At 35.3% G+C, this 26504-nt stretch overlaps 1 protein-coding gene and 1 long non-coding RNA gene across 2 annotated transcripts; one reads left to right on the top strand and one right to left on the bottom strand.

Moving 5' to 3' along the window:
• Positions 1-11789: 11789 nt before the first annotated feature.
• Positions 11790-12793, bottom strand: LOC114536073. The gene is made up of 4 exons (XR_003688392.1): positions 12706-12793; positions 12415-12460; positions 12147-12261; positions 11790-11848 (listed from the first exon to the last, which is right to left on the bottom strand). It is a non-coding gene; the product is annotated as an uncharacterized LOC114536073 (long non-coding RNA).
• Positions 12794-14878: 2085 nt separating this feature from the next.
• LOC114536134 lies at positions 14879-18937 on the top strand. Its single transcript, XM_028557486.1, has 6 exons — positions 14879-14952; positions 17361-17464; positions 17553-17661; positions 18086-18203; positions 18450-18555; positions 18836-18937. Exons 2-6 carry the CDS (start codon positions 17370-17372, stop codon positions 18861-18863), a joined length of 456 nt encoding a protein of 151 aa, XP_028413287.1. The 5' UTR covers positions 14879-14952; positions 17361-17369; the 3' UTR covers positions 18864-18937.
• Positions 18938-26504: the final 7567 nt, after the last annotated feature.

The following is a 26504-nucleotide window of genomic DNA, read 5'->3' as shown; positions in this document are numbered from 1 at the left end:
TTCCATATTTAGCATGACGTTCAGCGCCATTGAATCCATCAAATCAACTCTTAGAACATTTTGACCAGATTTGGACAAACGATGTATTTTATCCAGGCCCAACCAGAACTCGCCGTTAAGATCACCAAACCCAGCTTTATAGTCCGACCATCCACGATAGAAATCTTGACTTCCACCTTGTCTTCTTTGAAACACGGTCCAGCCACCTCCGGCTTTGCTTATATTCATATCACATCTGACTTCAAACGAACCCAGACCATCAGGATTGATAGTATAAACACCATCTTGTCTTACTCCTTGGTGATACAGATGGGCACAACTGCTAGCTATTAAATTGTGAAAATATTGAGGAGGCACATTTATTCACAATCTCACAATCATCTCATTTATTTATTTTATTATTCTCAAACGTACTTAAACAGATCAGCAATCAAATAAACAATTAAGGTAACACTTTAGGTTACTCATATAGCAAATGAAATTTTTCCAAAGTCGTAAAGATTGAATTAATTTCAGGTTTGTCAAGTTCGAGCTTAGTTTAGATACTTTGGCTAATAATCTTAAATCCACAATCTTTCAAAAAGCCACATCGCGCCTGTTCCAGTTGCATGTACTTTTTATATTATAAGGTATTTAGTTTCTGAGGCTATAGGTTTTTTATAATAATGCATGCATGTGCGCGATTAAATCCATTATTTATAATTATAGCTATAATCTTGCAGTAACACCTAAATTCAAAGTGTCTCTTTTTTTCTTTTCTTCCTCAATCTTTGCCTGGAAGAGAATGATTTTAGAAATGGTTGCACAAAAAACGCTGGAGCGCACATGACGAGAACTCGTGTGGTTTCCTACAAATTCATAGCCTTAGGCATTCTTTTGCTGCCCATGTTTTTAAAGCGGTTTAACTTTTTTACTTCATTAATTTCTATATACTGTTTTTACACAAGCGTTGTGGTTTTGCAGATCTGAAATAAAATTGAAACACATACTGCTTTTTCGTCGTTCATTAGTATCCATTCTCCATCTCCGTCCATTATGACGTGATCTGTCTTTCCTGTGATGTTGGTCAGTTGGCAGTTCACAACGTTGATCTTTTCTCTGTAGTTGAACCCAACACATGCCGGTTCTTTCTGACAGTGTTCGTAACATTCTATCGGGACAATCCCTGAGTTGATGGTATGACTTGATATGATTTCATCTGGAGGTAAAGTCAAACCTCCTGAAAGTAGCCAATGTGGTTCGGAAATGTTCAAGGAAATTGTTCTCAAGCATTAAAAGCATTACATTTCTTATTGAAATACATGAAAGCATAGACGATTTACCTTTTTTAATAGTAATATAAACCCTTGTAGTCGTAGAACAGTTTTGTGAAATGGAACATGCGATTTTAACCATAAATATGATCGATGTTGCTATCCTAAACATGATTACTTGAGTAAGATTGTGTTAACTTTGCTCTCTTCAACGTGCGGTAGCTGAAATAAAGCATTCTTCACAAAGCAGGTGAAAAGAAACGTAAAACGTGTCTGCCGTCTTATATATTATTGATAGGAATTTTATTAAACATTTTACACAATGAAAATTTATATCATAATGAAAATTAATCATTTTAGACAGGCCATCAAGGGATGCGTGGTAAATGAATGTGTCAATTCAGCAGACTTTATGATTCACACTGGGCCTTAACTTAGCAAATCTAACAAAGAACTAATTTTAAGACTTATACAATGTTTTTGAAACCGAAACATTGACCTTTTTCAGTGAAAGGCAAATCGATCTTCAACAAATGACCTTTGGCTTTGCATGGCGAATATATTGGTGTACAAAAATTATTAAACTGCATGGTATATCAATGAAATGTCAACATTAACACTATTATAGTTAGAGCGCCGCTAGGCATAAATCATGATATTTGATACGTCACACTGTGTTAATAATTATCAGTCATACGCTTAAACAAAATTACATAATAAAGTAGGAAAAAATATTGCGAAAGCTCTGTATTTGATTATATACGCTGCGAAAAGAATCGCCATGAATTTTAACATCAAGATATTGTTTATATTCATTGACATTTTCTTCCAAGATTATAGCTTTTCTTCAATAATGAATATTTTAATTTAGTTCTAAAATTAATTGGCAACAGTGTGGCAGTGTGTTCGATCGAATTCATTCATTAATAGTGGGAGTTTTACAGAACCGGCCCCTTACGAAAGCCCCTTATATTGAAGCGTTGAGCATTATTTATCTATAGTATTTGAAAAAATATAACGATCAAAGATCACAATAAGAAATCAAATATAATCCAAAACATTCTGGTTCATTTTGGCAGAGCTCGAGACATTCTATCGAGACAAACCGTGATTTGACGGTATGATTTAATACTGATGATTTCATCTGGAGGTAAAGACGAACCTCCCAAAAGTGGCTAATATGTTTGGAACTGTTCAAGGAATTTGTACTTAAACAATAGAAACATGACTGGTTTAAAATAAGACGAAATATCCTTTAAAATACAAGCTTAAAGAATAGAGACTCACCTTTTTCAATAGTATGAACCCAGAGAGAACAGTTCTGTGTAATGTTACATACAGTTTTAACGATAAGTCAGATTAAAGTTATTATTACATGATTACATGCCGGAACGAGATCACCAACTTCGCTTAATCCAACACACGATAGATGAAAAAGGTAGCTATTATTTACAGGCGAAAGGAAACGTACACTTTATATATTATTGATAGCATTTTTATTAAACAATTTAAATTTAATATTTAAAACGAATTTGAATGTTTAGTTTCCTGCTTAATATTAAGGGGCGGTAACACGAAATTGTATGCTCGCCGTCGACTGCTGAACATTTTTAGTATGTTCTATTGCTATTGCCGCAGATTGTTTTTGCTCTTCTTGAACCCCTTAGGTATTAACTTTACTTTAAACGTGAACTTTATTATTATATTGTTATTTCAATACCATTATAATTATTTTAAATATGTGTTCGAAAACAGATAGTGAATGTTGTTTTTTTTTTATTCGTGGTGGTTCAGGAATATCTCAAAACTGATTTGAGCGAGTTTTCATCTCCGTCTTTTTCCTTGAATTCGTACCTCTATTCCACTTCATTCCGCTGCCACCAGCCTGACCTGCACCCAGGTACAGGCCATTGAGGTTAGAATGATAACAGTTTTTGTACCACCAAGCTCCTTTGTACTTTGTAGCACAATTACCACCACTCCAAGAATCATTGTCACTATCCTTGGTCGAGAACTGCATTTGATTGTGAAAAGCAAGAGAATCACCTGCATCACCTTTTAAGAATAAACAAAAAGCAATGTGTTTAAATGTTTTCCAAAAACTTTCACCTTAGCTTTGTATAAACTGTTTTTTATAATTCATACGCAAGCACTGGATAAAATAACGTTCAATGGAGAACACTGAAAGCAATCTCTACCTACATTTCTTGAATTTATCTAATAATGATATAAAAATATCATCATGACCTTTAAAATCTATTTCGCCGAATCTGCCGAGTGGATTGTTTAAATGTGATATTATCATTCACTTTATCGTATTCTCAATTTTGATTGGCTAATTTACACGCAGTTAACTGCTTGCTCAGCTGCAAATAATACTCTGAGCATGAGCATTGATGTCAATTTTGTAAAGAATAATGGCGACTCGCTTTGCTGAACTTTCGGAAAATGAGTTGTATTGCTTACTCGTAGAAAAAAACGCGGAAAATACCAAAAAATATAAGATAAGTGAATGATAAAAGAATGATTGAACTCGGCTCGCGCAAAATATCGTGATTTGTCGGTGGCTCGCAGATCAACAATTCCTCTGCCTTCGATATCGGCAAATCTTTGAATCTGCTCACCACCGACAAATCACGATATTTTGCTCGACCTCGTCAATTGATTAATATTTAGGGTTGTTGGAGTTATTAGTAAAAGCCATTAATTGTTAAAAATATCATAATAAATGTTAATAATAATATAAGAGTTAATAATATAGTAAAAAATTTAGTAAAAAAATATGATAAGTTGAACAAATAAGTTACATCCCATTGCAGATGACGTCATGTTAAGAGTTGAACAAAATTTGTGAGCATAATACGTCAAAACTGAGCTGTTTTTGTATGATTATATAACTTATAGCACTCGCGTGCTGATTGGTCGAAAAAGGTGTTTCTATTTAATAATGAATAATCGCTGAAGGCGAGGTGATTACAAGCCTATATTCACTGAGCCGAAGGCGAATTGTTTTAGTATAAATTTTGAGGCGTTTACAAATAATAATAATCAACATAAATTTTTTCTTCAAATTTCTTAGTTGAAATACACCAACAAAAAGCTATGGTAACCGACGAATGACTATCATTTCAGAGAATCTTGACCAATCAGAATGCAGAAAAATCATTAGTCACCTAGAAATTTACACTAATTAACAATTAGTCGCCCAAGGCGAGGTGATTACAAGCCTTTATTATATGACTAGAATAGTTCATCGGTCCATCAACTAAAATCAAGCATTCTGATTGGTTCCTGAGTGGTCGGTAACCAACAGTACGGACCGGCCAGGTTTCTCTTAATCGTTTTTAGTCATATAATAAATAGTTTATTCACTGAGCTTGTTCGGTCCGTACAGGAGGATACTGGTCTCCTTCTTTTTCCGCTTGTATGGATCTCGCCTAATATAAAGGCTCGGTCCATACAAGCGAAAAAAGAACTCGACCAGTATCCTCCTGTACGGACCTCTCGCTCAGTCAATAACATATTCACTGAGCCGAAGGCGAAGTGAATATATATAGGCTTGTAATCACCGAGCCTGAAGCGACTAATTGTTTTAGTATAATTTCAGTATTGAAAAAGTTTTATTTATAAATACAACTGATAGACGTGTTTATTTCATGAATATAATTTTGATTTTGAGTATTTTCCGCCATGTTTTTTTGGGGGAAAAGCAATAGTTACTGCTCAGACTGCTCTGAGCAGTAACTATTGCCTCAGAGTTACTGCTGAGGAAGCCAATCAGAATGCTCAAAGGCCATTTTTCGATACTGAAAATATACTAAATACGGGTAGACTACATGTTTTACCTGAATAACTGCCAATAGTCAATCTGTATTTGTCTGATTCATCAGCCACACTAAACTTTCCATATTTAGCGTAACGTTCAGCGCGATTGAAACTCGTCAAATCAACTCTTAGAACGTTTTGGCCAGATTTCCACAAACGATGTATTTTATCAAGGCCCAACCAGAACTCGCCGTTAAGATCATCAAAGACTGCTTTATAGTCTGACCATTCAAGGTAGAAATCTTGACTTCCATCTTGTCTTGTTTGGAACACGGTCCAGCCACCCCCGTCTGTGCTCATATCACAACTGACTTGAAACGAACCGAGACCACCCGGATTGATAGTATAAACTCCATCTTGTCTAATCCCTTGGTTGTAAAGATAAGCGCAGCTGGTAGCTACAAATGTGCAAAATATCAAAGAAAATTAAGATATTAGAAGTTAAAATATTGCTTCTCCTGTTAAGCCCCGTTTACACTTGCAATTTTATGTGCTATTCTCTTCTTTTGGTATATGTGAGCGAGTAACTAGTTACGAATGCTGTGTTGTATAAGACCTCTTATTTGATCATCCGTAACTAATTCACTCGTTCACATCTATCAAAAGAAGAAAACCGCACATTAAATCGCAGCTAAAATCGCAAATGTAAACGGGCCTTTAGGAATTATACATTTTACAACATTTGGTTTAAACGATAGAGGTATTTTAAGGCTTGGCGATTTTTAGTATTTGGATGACTCATTCCAGACATTTTTGTTGTTACTATGCGTACAAGAAACATGATGGTTCAAAAGGCTGTAGCAATTGTTCTAATCGTATGCATCTTTGCACGTTCATATTTTATAATGAGATATTTACTTTACAAGTCGAAAGATATTTATACAATAATCATGTGCGAAATCAAGTCTATTTATTTTCATATCTTGACTTTTTGGCATTAATACCTGAATTCAAAGTTTCCCGTCTCCTCTTTTCTTTCTCATTCTTTGCCTGATATATATAACAGAATAATTTTAGAGATAAGAAGTTAATGTTTCCATACGAACCTTTTACAGTAATTTTTCTGAAATAAAATCATAATAAATACTGCTACTTCTTTATCGTTCATTAGTATCCATTCTCCTACACCAGTCATTACGGTGTGATTTCTTTTTCCTGTGACGTTCGTCAGTTGACAGTTCACAACATTCATCTTGTCAGCTCTGTAGTTGAATCCGACACATTTCGGTTCCTTTTGGCAAAGCTCGAGACATTCTATCGAGATAAATCTTGAGTTGACAGTATGATTTGCTATGATTTCATCTGGAGGTAAAGACGACCCTCCTAAAAGTGGCAAAATTAATAGGTTTGGAAATGCTCAAGGAATTTGTTCTCAAACAATAGAAACAAGACTGGTTTAAAATACAAACATAAAATGCAAACATAAAATACTCACCTTTTTCAATAGTATCATAAATCTTGAGAGAACAGTTCTGCGAAATGATACATGCAATTTTAAAGACAAGTAAGATTAAAGTTATAGTCTTAAACATGACTATTATATGAATGGGGTCGCCAACTTCACTTTTTTTAACATTCGTTTGCTGAAACAAAGTATAATTTACAAAGCAGGTGAAAAGATGCGTGTCGTCTTAATATATTATTGATAGGATTTTTATTAAACAAAACACGCAATGAAAAATTATAACGAATTTAAATGCTAATTTTCCTATACAGCTGACTTTATAATCTGTATATAATATATAGTTTATAATTTTTATATAAGCATGCAGCTAGGGCATAACTTATAGCGAACTTGGAAAAGGCGTTGAATTGTAAGTATATACATGCATTGTTTTTGAATCCAAACATTATTATTTTTCGGAGGTAAATCGGTTTCATGTGGATAAAAAAAAATTCTTTGAGGATTATATTATAGGACATATATTTAACTGAGCAAGTGTCAATGTGAGCACTATATGATGCATGAACAAAATTAATAACAAAGTTTGAAAAAATAAACAGCGAAAGCTACAGTATGAGCTTTCTCTGTAAAGGATATAAACATTTTACAATGTAAACAAACGCCCAGCTTGAATTAAGTAACGAAAATTATGTCATATGAAAACGGCCTGACCGACTTACTGACGCCCTGATCCGAACACGCAAGAATTTTGTGAGAATTAAGCCCCTTACAGACGGGCAAGTTTTCCTTGACAAGTTTTCTTGACTTGTTCACCACAACAATATGTTAAAATGAGTATACGATCGAATCTAAAAACAAACAGAAATGATAAAACTTCCAAAAACCGCTCAATTGGCTCATAGACATTTTTGCGCAGTTTCCTACTTGAAAAGCTGGCATGTCTAGCATTTGAACAAGGCTCCTTGTCAAGGAAAACTTGTCATGCAACTTGTCACGCGACTGGCAAATAAAACTTGGCAAGGAAAACTTGACAGGGAAAACTTGCCCGTCTGCACGGGGCTTTAAGAAATAAGAAAGCACTCCTAAGTGTTTGGACCAGGCCATCCAAACACAGGAAACCATTAAATAATTGTTAAAACAACAGCGATGTAATGCTCCAAGTTTGATTTCCATAAGCGAATTATACCGTGTTTAGTACCCTGATCCAGAAACCAGCTTTGAACTTTTATGAAAACATTTCTCTACCAGGTCAAAGCTACAGGGTGTCCAAATAAAAACCAAAACCATTCTCCAGGGGCTTTTGTTCGGTAATCAGGGTAAATTTACGACCATGCATATACGATGCAAATGGTAATGTTCCACTGACCAAACTATGGCCAGATCGAGCCTCTTTCTTAGTTTGTGAGTAACGTTTTTCAGGTTCAGTAGGAAAATGTCTGTTCGTCAATTACATTTTTACTAGCCCCAGTATATATACCATGGTTTTAAGCGATACTCCATTTACTGTTACTTTAACATTGGCATTGTTTGGATTTGTATTCTTCACCTCGTTTTTTACTACATACAGGTATGACTCATCCGAATCTGATTCTGAGTGATGATATTTTTCCTGTTGAACTGGTTTTATTGATCCGTGTTTGGGTTTTCTTAGCTTACGTACAGCCGGGTTTCGTTTTACTACTTCGACATACCTTTGCAAAAGGGTTGGTTTTTCCAGATTTATTGCATGACTTTCCAGTTCCTGGGCAACGACCTTCGGGGGGGGGTAATTACGTCAACAGTTCGGACATGTTTGTTGCTTGGACTTTCGCCCCTTTTCTGCAGCAATTCTATTCGTTTCTGCTTCCCTTACGACGACGTAAACTTTACGTCTTTCGATTCAATATCTTTACTTGAGGATCTCGTAGCGCTCGCTTTCGGAGTTTAGAAGATGTCCCGCCGATAATAATGTTCAATTTCAAATTCTATGTCATTGAGTTCGCATGTCTCAGCTCGTCGGCGTAGTCGCTTATTGCACGCATCCAAAGTCTCATTTGGCTGTTGCACAGTTTGCCGAAAACGATAGGCTTCATACGGTCATACCGCCGGTTTTTTTGAGAGTGAAAATACTCTTTTAGCCGTTGTTTGGCAGTGTCATATGCATCTTCGTTGCCAATGTCTGACGAAGATCGAAAAATTTCTCGCAGTCTACACAGAAGTAGTGCTCGTTTCCGCTTTGGGTCTGTGATTCCCGAACTGCAGGATATACAAGTCTGAGAGCCATTTGTCCCATCTTGTTGCTATGCTTGCACCGACATGCATGAGCTTCGGGTTGAAATTCAGGCATCGGCTGAATCGCAACAGAAATTGATTGAAGAGGGAGCTTTATGTTGCTCGGCTTGTTCAGGCAACATCACATCACTCATAACAATGTAATAGCTAGAGTTTGAATGCCTAAGCACCCTGTTGGGACCAAGTGTAAAATATAAATGAACGTTTGACGTAGGCATTTTTATGCATGCGGCAGTAAAATTTGTTTGCATACCCATGCACAAATGATTACCACTACACTTTCTTTCGCTTAAGAATATGGATAACCGTGAGCCTTTTGTTTACGCCGTGAGAGTTCTGTTTGTTCCGTGTAGATAACAATATTTAAATTTACAACTTAAGCACCATATGACCTTCGACATGTCCTAAATTCTCTAGCAAATGTAAGCCGATTTTTGGTACAAATTTAAGACACCACGTTTTATTAATTTCATATATGTTTCAAACTGTAAGTTTCCAAAAAGATGCCTTTTCATTCATGGTAAACGCACTAACCGGCTCACCTAATCTTGCCGTCATTATTTACTCCCAATTTTATATATTCAGGGTGTCCAAAAAAACCCCAAAACTAGTGAAATCACCTATTGTTAAAATTTGAATGACTTGTTCGCGAATTTTCGCCTGTGCGGATTAACGCGTAACTTATAAAATGCTAAATAGGCCTACATTTGCAAGAGAATTTACGACATGTCGAAGGTCATATTGTTGTTAATTGGGAGTAAATAATGACGGTCAAGATTAGGTGAGCCCGTCAGTGCGTTTACCATGAATGAAAAGGCATCTTCATGGAAACTTATGGTTTGAAACATATATGAAATTAATAAAACGTGTTGTCTTAAATTTGTATCATAAAGCGTATATATATATAAATTAGTTATAACCTGCGAAATAGGTGGGATACGGTTTAAATTGAATGCAGGAACTGTTGCAGTTCTTTGCAATAACTTCAAATTGAAGTAGTGGAATAGTTACAGTACATTGAATAGTTGAAATCTACTTTGAAAGAAAAAGCTATATATTGATCCGCGGCGTCGGTTGCATGAAAGCTGGATAGCGCTGTCCACCGCGGATATTGATTATTTCGATCATGCACTCTAACATTTCTCGCTGTTTGGTATAACCAGAAAAAATCACTATCTGTGGATAGCGCTATCTAGCCTTCGTACAACCATAGACAATCCAGAAGACGTGAATAAGTTCGTAACTAATCAGGTTGGCGCTAATCAGGTTGGCGTTCTTAATTAATGCGGTCTCATCAAACAATCGAGGTCCGGCATGTCTAGTTGAACAACGGTCAATTGAAATTGAATATTTCAAGGCCAATATGCGACCGCCCTTGGTTGGTCTTGCACTAAATTAGAAAGTATTTCAAAAACTTCGTTTTCTGGATTGTCTATAGTGCAACTGACTGACAAGCATTTTGGAGCCGTTTTTCATACAATTCGAAATAAAAAATTGTGTGATTTACTCTCAACGAGAAAATTTAATCTTAAGATGACTATATCACTATCAGATCACCAAGTAGCTAAGAAACTGGAAACTATTCGAATAAATGTCCTAACTTATTCAAACGCAAGATGAAGTTTACCTCAGTTTGTATAGTCTGACAACGGTAAAGATTCCAAAATTCCTTTCTACAAATGTCAAAAATAACGCAGTTTAACACTTCTGAAAGGGATTTACCTGTTTTCATATGAATATTCACATCACCGATCTGTCGGATACGAGTGTCTCGGCTGTCAATTAACAATATCAATCAGTAACGTTTTTTCCGATGGCCACCATATTAACACAGTTGCCTGTGTAATATTAGAATCCTGCGAGTCTGCATGCCATAATAAACTATCATTATAGATTTAAAAGTATTTAGTATAAACCTAGTAATAGACGGGTAGTATTCTTATTTTTTTTCCTAAATAGTTTACTTATATTAAAAAACATAGATTGTCAAGAGTTGAAAGCTTAAACTTGGCTGTATTAAAAATGTCGCATATTGTAATCGCGTGACCTGACGCGTCCTTAGTTGTCACCTAGATGCTTCCTTGCCTCACGCAACAGGATTTTTGGGAGCGGTATAGGTTTGTAATTTCCAAATTTGCACTATGTTAGTCTAAGTTTATAAGTCGCATTTTGGTCGCAGCGAATGCAATTCAAATTATTATCATCTCAATAATATATTTTGTTTGAATTGCATTCGACGCATCCAAAATGTGACCGATTTTACTGATAAACTAGATTTCACTGATTAGCATGGAAAACATTTGCAAATGTATCGAGTTCTCATCTACTTTCAATTACGCTCTAAACAAATGTAAATATGCTTGGAGATGCTCACTGTACGAACTTTGTGTTTGTCTGAGTCTCTGAGAATAGGATAGATATAAAGACGTGCAGATGAGATGCGCTCAAGTGTTTATGGGCGTGATCACACATTATCATTTCTGTGTGGATGTAAAAAATAATATAAAAAAAAGCATATACATGCATGTGGAAATATCATTGGAATTGTTCACTGAACGAGATTATGTATGTTCACGGCCGGAATACATATTTGAAAGTGTCTGTTCGATAGTGCGATCGGTGTGGAACATTTTCGAGTAGCATAGTGATTCGGCAGTTTTTTTCCATTAAAAACCAGGGCATGGTTTAATTAAAATTATGATACAATAAATGCAATTATACACTGGAATTTTTTGTCTACGCCTTTATCATTAATCAAAGTAAATTGGTCAGGTTACATTTCATAACTGCTTAATTAAAGACCATTCCACTTTTATTTCCCAGGTGGGAAGCTGTAGCTAAAAAGAAGATTAAAGGTTTGCGTTAAAATATTGTGGAAAGAGGTAATAAAATAAATCTTGAAAGCTTTTATTCTCCAGAAATTTAAGAGTTAGTGTGGGTGCGGGTGCGGGTGGGGGTGCGGTAAATCAAACTAGGATCATTTGCCGCCATCACCGACACAGAACCGGCGGATAAGTGCATGTATTGATTTTTACTTTGTTTTTTCAGTTATCGTTCTCCATGTTACGATCAAATTGCTAGGTTTAATTTCTCTCTGGAAAAGGACATGATGAAGCGAAAAAATTGTTAAGCAATATTACATAAAAAATGCATACCAACAGCAACGATATAGTGGGTGTGGACAAAATGCCTAGTGGAAATTTATCTATGTGGGAGATTTTTATGTAATTGGGGTTCTTAAATACCACTGGTTTCTTAGGTTTTCCGTTACATTTCAAGTTCACAAACGGTGGTTCAAAACTTATCAGAAAATGTTTCGATACTTTGGCGAAAAACAGACTCATTATGAAGACCCCGACTAAATATCGTCACATCCTAATACCGTAAATTACCTTCTGCATATTCACTTGTTGATTTACGGCCGTTAACCGCAGAAAACGCCACAAAAATAATCAGCAACAGGGAAACATCCATACGGAAATCCATTTGTTCAGAGAATATAATTACCTAGAAATAAATAACACATATAGATGAAAAGAATCAGAAAATGGAAACTCGGGGTTGGAAACATTGATTCGATTAAGGCGGGTTAATTTAGTTGCCTTAAATTTGTCCTGAAAATTAAGCGTATGACCTTCGAAATAGGTAGAATAGGCTTACGAGTTTACGTTGGATGCAGGAATTGTTGTTGTTCTTTGCAATAATTCTAAAAAGAAATAGTGGAATAGTTACATGGAATATTTGAAATCTTTAATACTTTCAAATAAAAAGCTATTGATCAGACAAGCATTCCGCATCGGGTTTTGCAGTATAATCATGCATGTTCAAATAAAAATTTGTGTGGTTTACTCTCGACGGGAAACGACCAAACTAAACGACTATATATATATACAATATCAGATCACCATGTAACCAAAAAACTGGAAACTAAAACGCAAGATGAAAGCTTACCTCAGTTTGTAGTCTGACAACAGTAAAGATTTTAAACTTCACGGAGAAACTTCAGTTCGTCGATGACTTAGAGCTTTTAGGGCTCTGTTTACCCGCGAGTATGAATGCCATTCGTGGGTCGAAAACCGTCAAAAATAACGCAGTTGAATATTTACATATCTATCGGATATATGTGTCTTGGTTGTAAATTAACAATATCGATTATTAACGTTTTTCCGATGGCCATATTAACAAACTTGCTTTAGTGATATCAGTATCCTGTCAGTGAATTTAAAAGTATTTGGTTGGTTACACTACTAGTAGGCAGTTAGTGATAGCCTAATACAGGTAATAGTCAAATTCAAAACAATAGCGGAAAAATTAATAACAAATAAACAAACAAGAATTATTATCTTTCACCCGAAAGTATTTCGGTAAATAACGGTGTGATTTATATACTGTAGTAATTCTTCTTTATTTTCTATGATTGCCAACAGGTGAAATTTGAAACTTGTCACCTTCTAAGAATGTCGCATGTCATAATCGCGTGGCGCGTAATATAAGTTATATTAGCATTTCATGTTAATACTTCTGTTTATTTCTGTACTGTGTTTCCAAGTTCTCAATAAATACTATTGTTTATACTAAAACAATTACGGCAACTCGGCCTGGTTGTCCAAAGCGTGCAGATAGATTAATATTCATAGAAAACATATATTTCGTAGAAATGTTAATTCTTCATCAAAAGGCATCGGTAATTAATAGCTGCGGGGGTATACTATATAGCTAAGGGTGAGAAAATGCATAAAAATAACGAATAAACATGATCAGCCGAATCGTTGTTATTAAATAACGGTGTAATTATATGCTGTAGTATTTCTTTTTATATATTTGCTGATTTTCAAAATCATGGATTGTCAACAGTTGAAAGTTGGAACTTGATACTTAGAAAAATGTCGCATGTTGTAATCGCGTGACCTGGCGCGGCCTTTCCGCAATATAAGTAATTATGAATATTAATATTAATATATATTTCTGTTTATTCCTATCCTCAATAAATGCCATAGTTTATACCAAAAAAAGAAGGCAACTCGGCCTGGTTGTCCAATTGTGAAATGGCTGTTAGGATGCAGTTAATTAAATTATTCCTCGCAGCAAGCGAAAAAAAAATTTACACTTAAGATGACGAGCATTGAACTGACGTTATATCTCTATTAGTTCAGTGGCGTAGCCAGCAATGCCGGATAATTTTGGGGGCCCATATTCATCCATATATTCATTTTAACAGACTGTAAAGCCAATCGATTTAAAACGATCTAGAATACGAGTTGTGATAAAGTTGTCATTCAGCATAAATGTTCTCATATAACGACATGGATAATTCATACATCAGCACGCATTTCCGACGACGAATAACCGTTGCATTGTTAATTCAATCGGTCCTTTAACACAAACACGTCTTAGAGGTACAATGCAAATACATAGTAATTACATAAGATATTTGATACATACAATACCCCAACGAATGCGATGATAAATATAAATGCATCTTGATCATTTTTTTTGCTTGCTCCGAGGAATAATATAACAGCATACCATGCTAACAACCATGCATTTAACAATTGGACAACCAGGTCGAGTTGCCCTAATTGTTTTAGTATAAACTATAGCATTTATTGAGAATAGGGAGCACAGAACAAAATAAACAGAAATATATATAAATATTAATATTCATAATTACTTATATTCCGGAAAGGCCGCGCCAGGTCATGCGATTACAACAAGCGACATTTTTCAAAGTATCAAGTTTTAACTTCCAAAACAATCCGGCCATGGTTTTGAAAATCAGCAAATATATAAGAAGAAATACTACAGTATATAATTAGACCGTTATTTCATAACCACGTTTTGGGTAAAACAAAAGTTATGGTTGATCATGTTTGTTCGTTATTTTTATGCCTTTTCTCACCCTTAGCGATATAGTATATAGCGCCGCAGCTATTAATTACCGATGCCTTTTGATGAAGAATTAACATTTCTACGAAACATATGTTTTCTACGAATATTAATCTTTCTGCATGCTGCTCAATTCGTATACATTGAAAAGCCGCTGTCGGAAATGTTTATGACGTGTCATATACATATACCGGCAAAGACCTGTGCATCTGTACACCCCCGAATATGCACTGTACTGGTATTGAAACATGTATAGTCAATTCAACGTTTGGAGATGGAATCAGCGCTAGCACTAACTGTCTGGGCGTTAAGGTAAAAAGAATGAATTCTGTGTACTTCTGTATTTCATAGAATACGGACTTGAGCTTTCTCAAGTATTTTCTCCGGCTATATTCGCCTTTTGTCCTAGCTTTTTTTCGAGCCATGACACATCTTTCCTTTCTTGGGATTAAATATCTTATGTAAGTCCTTTTCCTCTGATATATGGCTACATATACCACATGATGGGAAATAGAGATTACCAGTCCTGATTACCATTTGTTATGGGGAATTATTAAATTCAAAAATCAGTTTGATATTATTGCATGCAATATATTGCATAATTATATTCCCATTATCATGCTGTATTGCCTTTCAGTCGCCGATACATTACCAAGAGCATTCTCGCTTTCTATAGTTTTTTCCTTAGAGAGATTTGATCAGTGAAACGTTTAGTAAATTAATAAGAAATATAGATTTTACGTTAACACTTCATGACAGTATGAGAAAATTAAAGAACGGCATCACTAGTATAAATCATATAGGTATAGGATATGTATAATGAATTGGTGTACAATAGGTAATTATTTTAGCAAACCCGAAAATTGTGGCAGTTTTCTGAAAATATTATTTTGTGTATTCGACGAGAAAAAAAACACGATGAAACGGTTTTTCATGATCGGAAATGTTGTTGTATACATGCACTGGCGAACGCTTTATTTTGTGCATTTTTATTCACATACTGCATGCCCGGTTATACCCCTATACAACTCATTTGCTACTCTAAGACCAACACAATCGTCATGCATAAACAAACAAAGAACTCTTTTCGAAATCTTACTCAGTTCATTAAACTCCGGAAGAGGCAAGCATATAGGCACTTCCATTCGAACAAAAAGCGTTTATATTTGCCACGAATAGGAATATTTGAAAAGCTAGTCGTACATAGTTTGGAGAAGGAAAGTTTCTATAATCGTAATGTACATTAGTGCTTCTAAATCGTATCGCATTCAATCACAAATGTATAGTTTCATTTATCCCAAGAAATTGATAATACTGCATGCATGCATGTACCGGTTTATATGACACCACTGACTATGGGCATGTATGCGCACAGATTACATCATGCAGTTTTGTGCCTACAAAATCTTATGCATGGGTTTATAACTAACGAAGTTTGAATGTATATGTATGAAAAATTGAAGAAAACCGCAATACATGCAATATGCATGTATGTATACCATGCAGCAATGTTTATATTGAATGCCGAAATAATGCATGCTAATGTATAAAACGCGCACACTTATCTATACCACAGGTCTTGCATTATATGGAAAAAATGTGCCAAATCACAACACAAAAACGTTCCACACGGATCGCATTCTCAAACAGACACGAAATTCGTCCTAAAAATTTCTACTTTCGGGTATGTTTTCCAGCCGTTTACATATTCTCGCTCAGTGAACATGTCCAAAGAAATTTCCAGATGCATGCTTATTTTTTATAGCCTAGCTTATATTCACGAAGAAATTATGTGTGAGCATGCTCATGCATAAACACCATGATAGTATTTAATACTTCAAAGCGTACAGTCCGTAAATAGGGCCTTCATGAGTGCAGTCCATGAAGGCCAGCTTTAAAGGGCGGAGAGTTTTACATTATTAAATACTTGAGTGATGTTAAATATTTGTACCTATAGAACAAGCTAATTTACTTATTTGATGTTAGCATGCAAACGTTCAAGAATATATTTACATTTGTTTATATAATTATATAGAGCGTTAGTGCAAGTAGATGATAACTCGATATACTTGAAAAAATTCTTAAGTACCAAAGTCTAGTTTATGCATTCTAGTTCGAATGCAATTCAGATAATGAAATGATAATAAAGCTTAATGACGCGTTGATCACTTAATTATAATTTGTTTGCATGACTTGCATTCTCCGCGACCAAAATGCAACTTATAAACTTTATTAACCTAGTGTAAATTTTGCAAATTACAAACCTATACCGCTCCGGAAAGATCTTTTTCGTGAGGCAAGGAATCATCTTCTAGATGACAACTAATATAGAGACATGATGTAAGTACAATGGTAAATATAAAAGTATTCTGATCATCACTTAAATGTATTTTTTCCTTCTCACTCCAATAATACCAATTAGACCACGAGGCTGTGTTGGCCTATTTGTTTCAGTATAAACTATAGTATTTAATGAGAACTTGGAAACACAGAACAAAAATAAATTATTAATAACTTATTCCCCGGAAAGGACGGGGCCAGCTCACGCGATTACAATATGCCACATTGTTAAAAGTGACAAGTTTCAACTTTCAGCTGGCAATCCATGGTTTTGAATACCCGCAAACTCTTACAAAAGAAAATAAAGAAAATACTACCTATCTATTACTAGGTTTATACTAAATACTTTTAAATCTATAGGTATGTTTTTATTTTGGCAGACTCGAAGGATGCCGGCTGATATTACTCAGGCGGGTTCGTTAATATGGCGGCCATCGGAAAGAACGTTACTGATCGATATTTTTAATCAACAGTCGAGACACTGGTATCCGACAGAGTAATTTGAATATTCGTCTGAAAACAGATATATCCTTTTCAAAAGTGTCAAACTGCATTATTTTTGACATTTTTAGTCCAACGAATAGCATATATATACGAGTCAACTACACAACCCCAGTCATTGACGAACTGAAATTTCTCTCGGAAGTTTTAAAATCTTTACGTTTCGGACTACAAACTGAGGTAAGCTTCATCTTGTGTTGAAATAGTTAGGATATTTATTCGAATAGTTTCCCGTTTCTTAGTTACTTGGTGATCTGATATAGTCGTCTAAAAATTAAATTTTCCCGTTAAAAGTAACAATCACACTATTTTTTATTTGAACATGCAGTATGGTTATACTAGAAAACCGATGCGAAATGCTTGTCTGACCAATAGCTTTTTATTTGAAAGTTAAAGTTTTAAGGACTTTAGCTATTCAATGTAACTATTCCACTATTTCAATTAGAAATTATTTTAAAGAACTACAACAATTTCTGCATTCAACGTAAACCCCAGTTCTATATCCTACATATTAAGACAACCCGCCTTAATCGCATAAATGTTTCCAATCCTGCACGAGTTTCCATTCATTGATTCTTTTCATCTATGTGTTATTAATTTCTAGGTACTTATATTCTCTCAACAAATGGATTTCCGTATGAATGTTTGCCTGTTGCTGATTATTTTCGTGGCATTTTCTGCGGTTAATGGCCGTAAATCAACGTCAGGTGATTCTGCAGAAGGTAATTTCACGGTATTAGAATGTGACGCTATTTAGTCGGTCTTCGTAGGAATTATGTGTTTCGAAAAATTATTGAAATTTTTTTGATGAAAGTGATAATTAATAAAGGTTAAATTGCATTATAAAAATTTTGTTGAGAACTTGAAATATAACGGAAAGAGAACTTGAAATATTTCAGAACCTCAAATAGTTATATAGCTACGTAAAAATCTCTCAAATATGCTTTCTGTATTTTTCAATCATACAGAAATTCCCTGTGGGCTTAACGGTAATTGCGTACCTTCACGTATGAGGTGTCCTCCTGGGTCATTTGACTGTAACGGTTTTTGTCCAATGCCATATCATTGCTGTTGGTAAGTATTTTTATGTCGTATTGCTTAATAAGTTTTTCACTGCGTAAATGATGTCCTTTTCTAGAGAAAAGTTAAACAAGCTGAAAATCTTATCCTAACATGGAGAACGATATCAGAAAGAATAAATTAGTCGTGTCGGTGATCAGGGCAAATGTCTTGATCCTTTGATTTCGCGCCCCCGCACTAATTCTTAAATTTATAGAGAACAATTAAAAGCTTTCAAGATTTACTTTATTAGTTCGTTTCCACACTATTGTAACGCAAACCTTTTTCTTTCCAGCCCAAGACCCTTCCCACCTGGAAAATAAAACTGGAGTGGTCTACAACTAAGCAGTTATAAAATGTAACCTGTCAAGTTTACTTTGAATAATTATATCAAGGCTTAGACAAAAAATTCCAGTGTGTAATTGCATTTATTGTATCATAATTGTACATAGCGCAATGTTAGGTTATTTCTGGACAGTACTGTACACTTCTTTTCACATTATGCCATGTTACTCCTTAAGATTCAATCTGCGCCGTATTGTTAGAAAAACACAATCGTCATAGAAACAAAGCACTCTTTTCAATAGCTAATGCTAGTCAGGTCTTTATACTCAGCAAGAGGCTAGTATCCGCTAGTCTTTATCTTGTATCAACAGACATTTTTGAAAAGCTAGTCATGCATCATTCGGCGAAGGAAAATATCTATAATCGGAATGTACCTTGGTAGCTACTTCTAATTCTTATCGCACTCAATCACTTAATATAGTTTCTTTCATTCCAAGGAATTGATAATATCATGCAGGTTTATATAATACTCCTAAATTAGGCACGATCATGGCCATTCGTGCAGATTACATTATGCAGTTTTGTGCGTACAAAATCGTATGGGTTTAAATAAGGACATTGCAAGGAGAGGGCGTCATATTTTTCGACTTATTTTTATGATTTAGACCCGGTACACTTCGACTTCCAACGCAAAAACATAGATACATCTACAGTCAAAAAATGGAAGTTTGAATGTTTATGTATGTAAAGAAATTGGAGAAATTCGCTATATACAAGATATGTTGCATGTACATGCATTATAGACGTGTTTGTGCATGTTAAACGAATTACTGAATTGTTGAATGTTGGAAATATTGCATGATAATGAGTAATGTGTAAAACGCGCACACGTATCTAAACCACAAGTCTTGCATTATAATAATTTATATGGAGAAAATGTGCCGAATCACAACACGAAAACGTTCCACACTGATCGTTTTCCCAAACAGACACAAAATTTGTTATAAAAATTTCTATGCATGCATCACCATTGATTTATCAATATAGATTCAAAAATTCATACTTTCAAATATGTATTCCAGCCGTCTAATTAAATATTCTCGTTGATAGAATTCTCCGGATAGAATTCGAAAAATCCCATGGGCATTGTAGAATTTATGTGGATGTTTGACAATTTTAGTGGTGGTACTGGCGATGTATCTAAATTTTAGAGAGTTCATTCTCAGCTTTGAGTTTATTTTCACCTTTGAGGTGAAATATAATGCTATAAAACATAACACACGCATCAATAGTCGTGTGACACTGTTGCGTATACTCATTTTGTGGCGTATTGTCTTTTGATTATTATGATGTGTACATAAATGCATGGTAATCCAAATACAGGAAGTCATCGTGAGCATGATATTCAAGCGGTAGCTGTTGAAAAGGAAGGAGAACGAATGAAACATTGAAATTCTGTGGCGAAACGTTACTTGGTGTTAATATTTCTACTCGTAATCTGCTTTAGTTTCATTTAAATATGCTGAAACACCATTGCTGAGACACGCTTAATTTTCTCCCCAGGCCACTAATCATAACCGCGACAAAACGTCTTTGAACACATGTTTGTACGTCTTTGCGTCCTCCACATTGCGGTCCACCACCAGATCCCTCGCAAAGTTGTCCGAAATTATGATTGTCTATATTAGTTTTCTAACGGTCTTTGAAAAACAAAATGCAACTATCTAAAATGTGCGAATCGGTTTATTTTTTACTGTAAAATTTGAAACTTGTGGCGGCCGGACGTTTGAGGGACTAGACGTAAGAGAAATCACTCGAAGTGTTTTGCTAGCGAAGTGATATGGTTTTGGAAGGTATTGTGGCAAGTTTCTTTGTTGTACTTGTTTTTATTCTGTACGGTGAAAAGGTGGAAAACGGGCTTCAAGAGGGAAGAAGCGCACGAAAATTGTCTCGTGCTAACACGTCACGTTTGCTTGTCGACGTAAGAGAAACCTACGAGAGAGCAAAGGCGCCTTTCTAACCCAACGCGTTGGTTATTAGTGTTCAGTCTACCAAAACAAATGCCGAGCACGAATGAAATGGGCACGGTTACCCATTTTTGCCGTGCCGTGGCAATAAACTATATAAGATATGATTTAGAATAAGAAATTTCGGGAGCAAAATATCGTATCCTACATTAAACAGAACATAGTTTAAAAGAAAATGCTTTAATATTAACACTGAATATTCGAAATTGTATATGAGTTGCAGTACGTGGTAACACTGGTTAACACTTGGGCAAAACTGAACTATATAAAGATACGACATTTTCTTTAAGTTTTAAGAGCTTTTTTGTCTTGCACTATGAACGCTGATAGCCAATCGTTTGTTAAGGCGTATTTTGGGTTCATATATCCTTCAAAATTAGGAGCCAAATGCCCCTAAAATAAAGATAATAGCAAGATATCTAATGCAAAAAAAAATGCCGTCATGTTTGAATCTTCGTAGTTGCCATGGTTGCGGTGGGTGGCTACCGCTGAGCTATATAGTAATTCCTTTATATATAGCTTGCTTTATATTAGTAATTCATTTTTATATAGTTCGGTGGTGGTTACCCAACCCCAGACATACGACCCATGCTAGGTTTGGTATGAATAGAGTACACTGGGCAACGACGAGTGGGTGAAACCTAATTACCCAAAGAGTCAAAGACCAATAGCCGTTCATTTGAGCTGTGGTACTATCTTCATCTTATGCGCATGGTAATATTTTCTTTTCGGGAAAAATAATTTGCCGAATCGAAGCGCGTTAAGAAGGTTTTTAAACCATCGGAAATTTACATATTTTCTTTGCAATATTTTAAAAAATTGCATGGTAAAGGTAAAGGTAAAACCGCAAACAATTTTCTTATGACAATGAAAAGACCTTTGCTGTAAGCTCCATAGTACTGTAAAACTAAATTTACGACAGGTAGGCTCTCTTGGTGAGGTGGAGTCTTGTCCTGCGAAAGAATTTTTTTAACGTTTGTAGAAAGCAACTTGTTTCTATTGTGTCCTGCAATGATATCCTGGGCGGAGGTGGGATAAACACGAGACCAAGAACTATACTTTTTATGGCATTTTATCTTTATTATCATATATCTGATAACAAGAGCAAAAAACGAATGTTCGTTTCTCAAAGTATAGTAAGTATATCTTAATATATTTCTCAATATAAAATGATAAAATAACTTGAAATAGTTTTGGACGAATTTTCACCTCCGTCTTTTTGATTGAATGAAATAAATATTTTTTCAAATCGTACCAGCACATTCCGGTGCTACTATCCAGGTACAAAAAATTGAGGTTTGAATTAAAACAGTATTTGTACCACCAAGCTTTTTTATTTTGCGTATACGCGGCGCTAATAACACTATTCTTGCCACTATCCTTGGTAGAGAACTGCATTTGATTGTGATAAGCAAGGGAATCACACGCGTCACCTAACCGGAAAATAAACGAAAGTAAATTAGTCCGTTCCATCTTTTCTATTCCAGTTTTCAGGCTTCTAATGCAAAGGCCGGGCACGGGGGGACTTAGTACACCCGAAATATTTTGCCGTCACTACGTTTTTGCCGGTTATGACGCGTTTTTCGTGTAAAGGCAGATCGTCTAAAAGCTTTAAAACTGAAAAATCTCTCTATATTAGCGCAAAAAGTAATCTCTATGCATATGTGGCCACTGCTTACAAACGAATCACTTGAACTCCGGCGTATAGTAAGACTTTTTTACCTGAATATCTGCCAATATTCAATCTTTATTTTTTTGACTCATCATGGAGCCACACTAAACGTCCCATATTTCGCGTAACTTTCTGCGCCACCAAAATCCATCAAATCAACTCTTAGAACATGTTGTTGACCAGATTTTGTTAAACGATGTATCTTATCAAGGCCCGACCAGAACTATCCGCTCAAATTGCCAATTTTAGAAATTTTTACTTCCACCTTGTCTTCTTTGATACACAGTCAAGCCATGCACCCTGTCTGTGCTCAGATCACATCTGACTTGAAACGACCCAAGCCCATCAGGATCTATTATAATTGTGTACACATGCAATCGCCCAATAAGAGTGATTTTAGCATATTGGAGTAGATTTAGCATATATGTTAAAGAGAATTCTTGCATATGCGTGAAGTAGGTTAAAGGAGTATTCATGAAATAAACTCATGGAAACAAATTTTTGTGCCTGGGTTGTGTTTTAGCTGCATTGAAGGTTTAAGGCCCCCGCGATTTGGCAACGCAGCTAGATTTTTCAATGTTATTTACTTTCCAAAAGCAAATTAATTTTATCCTATCATAATATTTTTGCATGTAGATTACTTAACGATAATGCATTTTTATTGCTCTGATGGTGTCCATAGATTCCGACTTTAAATTCACATAAAGTACCGTTTGATAGTTGATACCAATTTCTTCAGCAGCAATTTTGGGGTTCTGAAAATTTGAATTACATAGTATTACCGCTTTCTCATGGTTTATTAGTGTCCATTCTCCTTCTCCCGTCAGCATATGGTTTGATCTTTCTTTCCAGTGCTGTTGGTCAGTGGACACTTCACAACATTAATCTTTTCTCTGTAGTTGTATCCAACACATTTCGGTTCCTTGTGGCAGAGTTTGTGACATTCTATCGGAACATTCCCTGAGTTGACAGTGTGATTTGATATGATTTCACTTGGGCGTAAAGTCAAACCTTCTAAGGGTAGCCAATACGAAGAGAAAAAGTGATTTAAAGCTATAGCAACATGCTTGGTTTAAGACTTTGCAAAATGACAACTCACCTCTGCTAATGATGATATAAACCTTGGGAGAACAGTTCTGTGAAATGATACATGCAATTTTGACCATAAGTAAGAATAAAGTTTTGATCATAAACATAATTTATCAAAAACACAAGTTTGCCAGCTCCTGCAACATTACGTCGCTGAAATATCGCATTATCGTCGGAGCCGGTGAAAATCAAAGTAAATTTCGAGCCGTATTATATAGATATCATTCATCTAATCTTTATTACACAATTTACGAAATGATGATTTATAATGAAATTGATTGTTTTGAGACAATCTTTTCCCTGATATTAAGCCTTTTACCTAATATTGTTTGAATGTGTGAATAAAGCAGGTTTGATGAACATGTGTTGCATTAAGTTAGAAAAGAACCTAACTTGTCGAATTATAGCTAAGTACAATTTTTCGAGTTCAAAAAGTTATCTTTAGGAGAGAAACATTATATTGATCATATAGGTCATATTGATCTTGACGTGCATACCTTTATTTCATTCGTCAACAATGGCCGAACGCGACTTAGTCATAATCCATCCCTCACACTCAAAGTTCCTTTCTGTAAATCCAAAGCATTTCAATCCTCATACTTCAATCGGCTTGTCAAGTTATGGAACCATGTCAGCAAAATTCTTCCCTCCACCACCTTCACCAGCCTCTCCTCCTTCAAAAGATCTCTGAAAGCCACATATGCAAACTTGCTTACGACAACATTTGACGTAGACATGCCATGCACGTGGACACTGGTGCGGGACTGCCCGTGCCACAAATCTTAATAAATAGTTGTATTAGACGGTTCCCATTAATGCGTTAGCTGAATACACCACATAATGCTTTGTGAGTATTATATCATTATATTTGTGAACGTATTTCGTACGTACGGGGGTTGCACATTGCATGGGACTTCGCGTCCCGTTTGTGCATACTCCTATTGTGTCAGAAACTTACTCGTTATACATAATATTAATTATATATGTAATGTACTCAATAAATATTAAATATAAAAAAATTATGGATCAACTACAGTTGTGGACTAACTAGTGGAGGAAAATATAGAGAACAATCAACGTTAATCAAAAATTTTTATACATCAATATAGGGATCAAGGACATGCAGCGCTTCAGAAATAACATATAAAGTATAATACAAGATTATTATAAATCATGATATTGAAATTTATTAAATCTCACGCGAGATCTTGCGTGGACTACACGCATGTGTGTAAGTATACACAATAAGGTAGGGGAAAATATAGCGAAAGTCACAATTACGATGGAGACATTATCGACCCACTGTACGCTCAGTTGTTTGCGCGATATATTTCACCCTTCTGTAATGATTTTCCCCTGCGATATTTTCTGCCGAATCCCCTCTGGCAGAAGATGTGATATGGGTTAAATTAGTATTGCGATTATGTAAACGTGACTAAGATAATATAATACTAGGTTACTTACAGGTAGTGAATGCTGCCTTTATTGCATCTTGTATATCTGCAAACACGCGCTTGCGCAAGCATAGTCATGCAGGATTGAATTGTAGAAAGAAGTACTTAATCGGGTAATCGCGAAATCGGGTTGGACAACAGCCTTGGAGAATGAAGTATTCACTATTCACCGTTTATGAGGAATTTTATGTAAATTGTTCTCTTTGTTTGGGCCTAAGTTTTTGCTGAATAGATTAAAAGAACAAAAATGAAGCATGTGCAAGTTCGCCAGCTGTTTTATTTTGAATGCACCTGATCATAATAGTAGTTTGTTGTGTTACTGGAATCTAGTTATTTAAAAAAGATAACGTAGTTGTGAACTCTTCACATTGGACTTGAAAACTTGGCTAATTGTTTGAGATTGTCTAACGTTTCGCTATAGGAGTTGTAAATGTACAACATCAATTAGGCCCGTTACAGACGACGAACTTTCCATGTGCCGAACCTAATGCAAATTAGCAAAATCCTTTGTTTCGCAGATCATTAATTGAGACTGCAGTTAAGCAAACATGATCATGTGCCGTTGATATCGCAAATATATCTCTGAATAACAACGTGCTGATGCCTTTCGCAAAGCCAGCAGAGGCTAGGCGATATAAAGAACAATTACTTGATGATGCAATTTTTGTTTTAACAGAGTTTTTGATATCATTCTCTTCTACTCCCCTCAAGTTGGTGTTAAGCACGGTAAGTTGCTGTTAGTAAAAGATAATTTTTTGTAAAATTTTATAGATATATAGAATTTTTACCACTTCCGATTTCACTCGCTGTATTTACCGCGCTTTTGGTGGTGAATGATTGCATTTATGCTCCTTTACTGATGGCAAGTAAACCAATGAACGGCACAAAAATCTTTGAGATTTGGCATGAAGAGGAGTAAAAAGAAAAGATTGACTATGTTGTCCTTGGTCATAAGACATTTCAAATTTTAACTGCAACTGACCAGATAAACCAAACTGTTTCCAAAGACAGATCACGACTACGCCGTAGAGATTTTTCGTAATATATTATATAAAATACATTCTATAGTAAGATAATGATTAAGTTTGATTAGAAATGATTCGTTTTGATTAAATTGTCAATCGACTAAGACTATAAATTATGTAATCGCTCGGTACCTGAAGAGTGGATCTCTACAGCTGTCTCTAAAATCAAACAATTGCTGATATAGGTTCTCGCTACATCTCTCTCTGACTAACGACTAAAGACAAATCTACCGTGCATGCGTTTTGTTACTTGTAATTGGAACCGACATCCTGTTCATACTATCGTCAATCATATATGTTAATCAATGATGTAAATCAAGGTATAATCAAGTTAAGGAATCAATTAGATATAATAAGTAAGTAAAGTAAGTTAGGCTGTCTGAAACACAAACGTTTTGAAGTCAATCCACAA

This window comes from Dendronephthya gigantea, unplaced genomic scaffold (genome assembly GCF_004324835.1).
Source record: "Dendronephthya gigantea isolate DGI-Jeju-01 unplaced genomic scaffold, DenGig_1.0 000130F, whole genome shotgun sequence".
Classification (NCBI taxonomy): domain Eukaryota; kingdom Metazoa; phylum Cnidaria; class Anthozoa; order Malacalcyonacea; family Nephtheidae; genus Dendronephthya; species Dendronephthya gigantea.
Note: the sequence above shows the minus strand (reverse complement) of the source record. Positions and strands in the feature narration are given on the sequence as shown.

Bases quoted from the DNA above. Each gene is read 5' to 3' on its own strand.
- LOC114536134 (XM_028557486.1), top strand. From the start codon at position 17,370: ATGCCGGCTGATATTACTCAGGCGGGTTCGTTAATATGGCGGCCATCG. The intron at 17,662-18,085 runs GTAAGCTTCATC...ATTAATTTCTAG, and splicing joins GTTTCGGACTACAAACTGAG to GTACTTATATTCTCTCAACA. The intron at 18,556-18,835 runs GTAAGTATTTTT...TTTTCTTTCCAG, and splicing joins ATGCCATATCATTGCTGTTG to CCCAAGACCCTTCCCACCTG.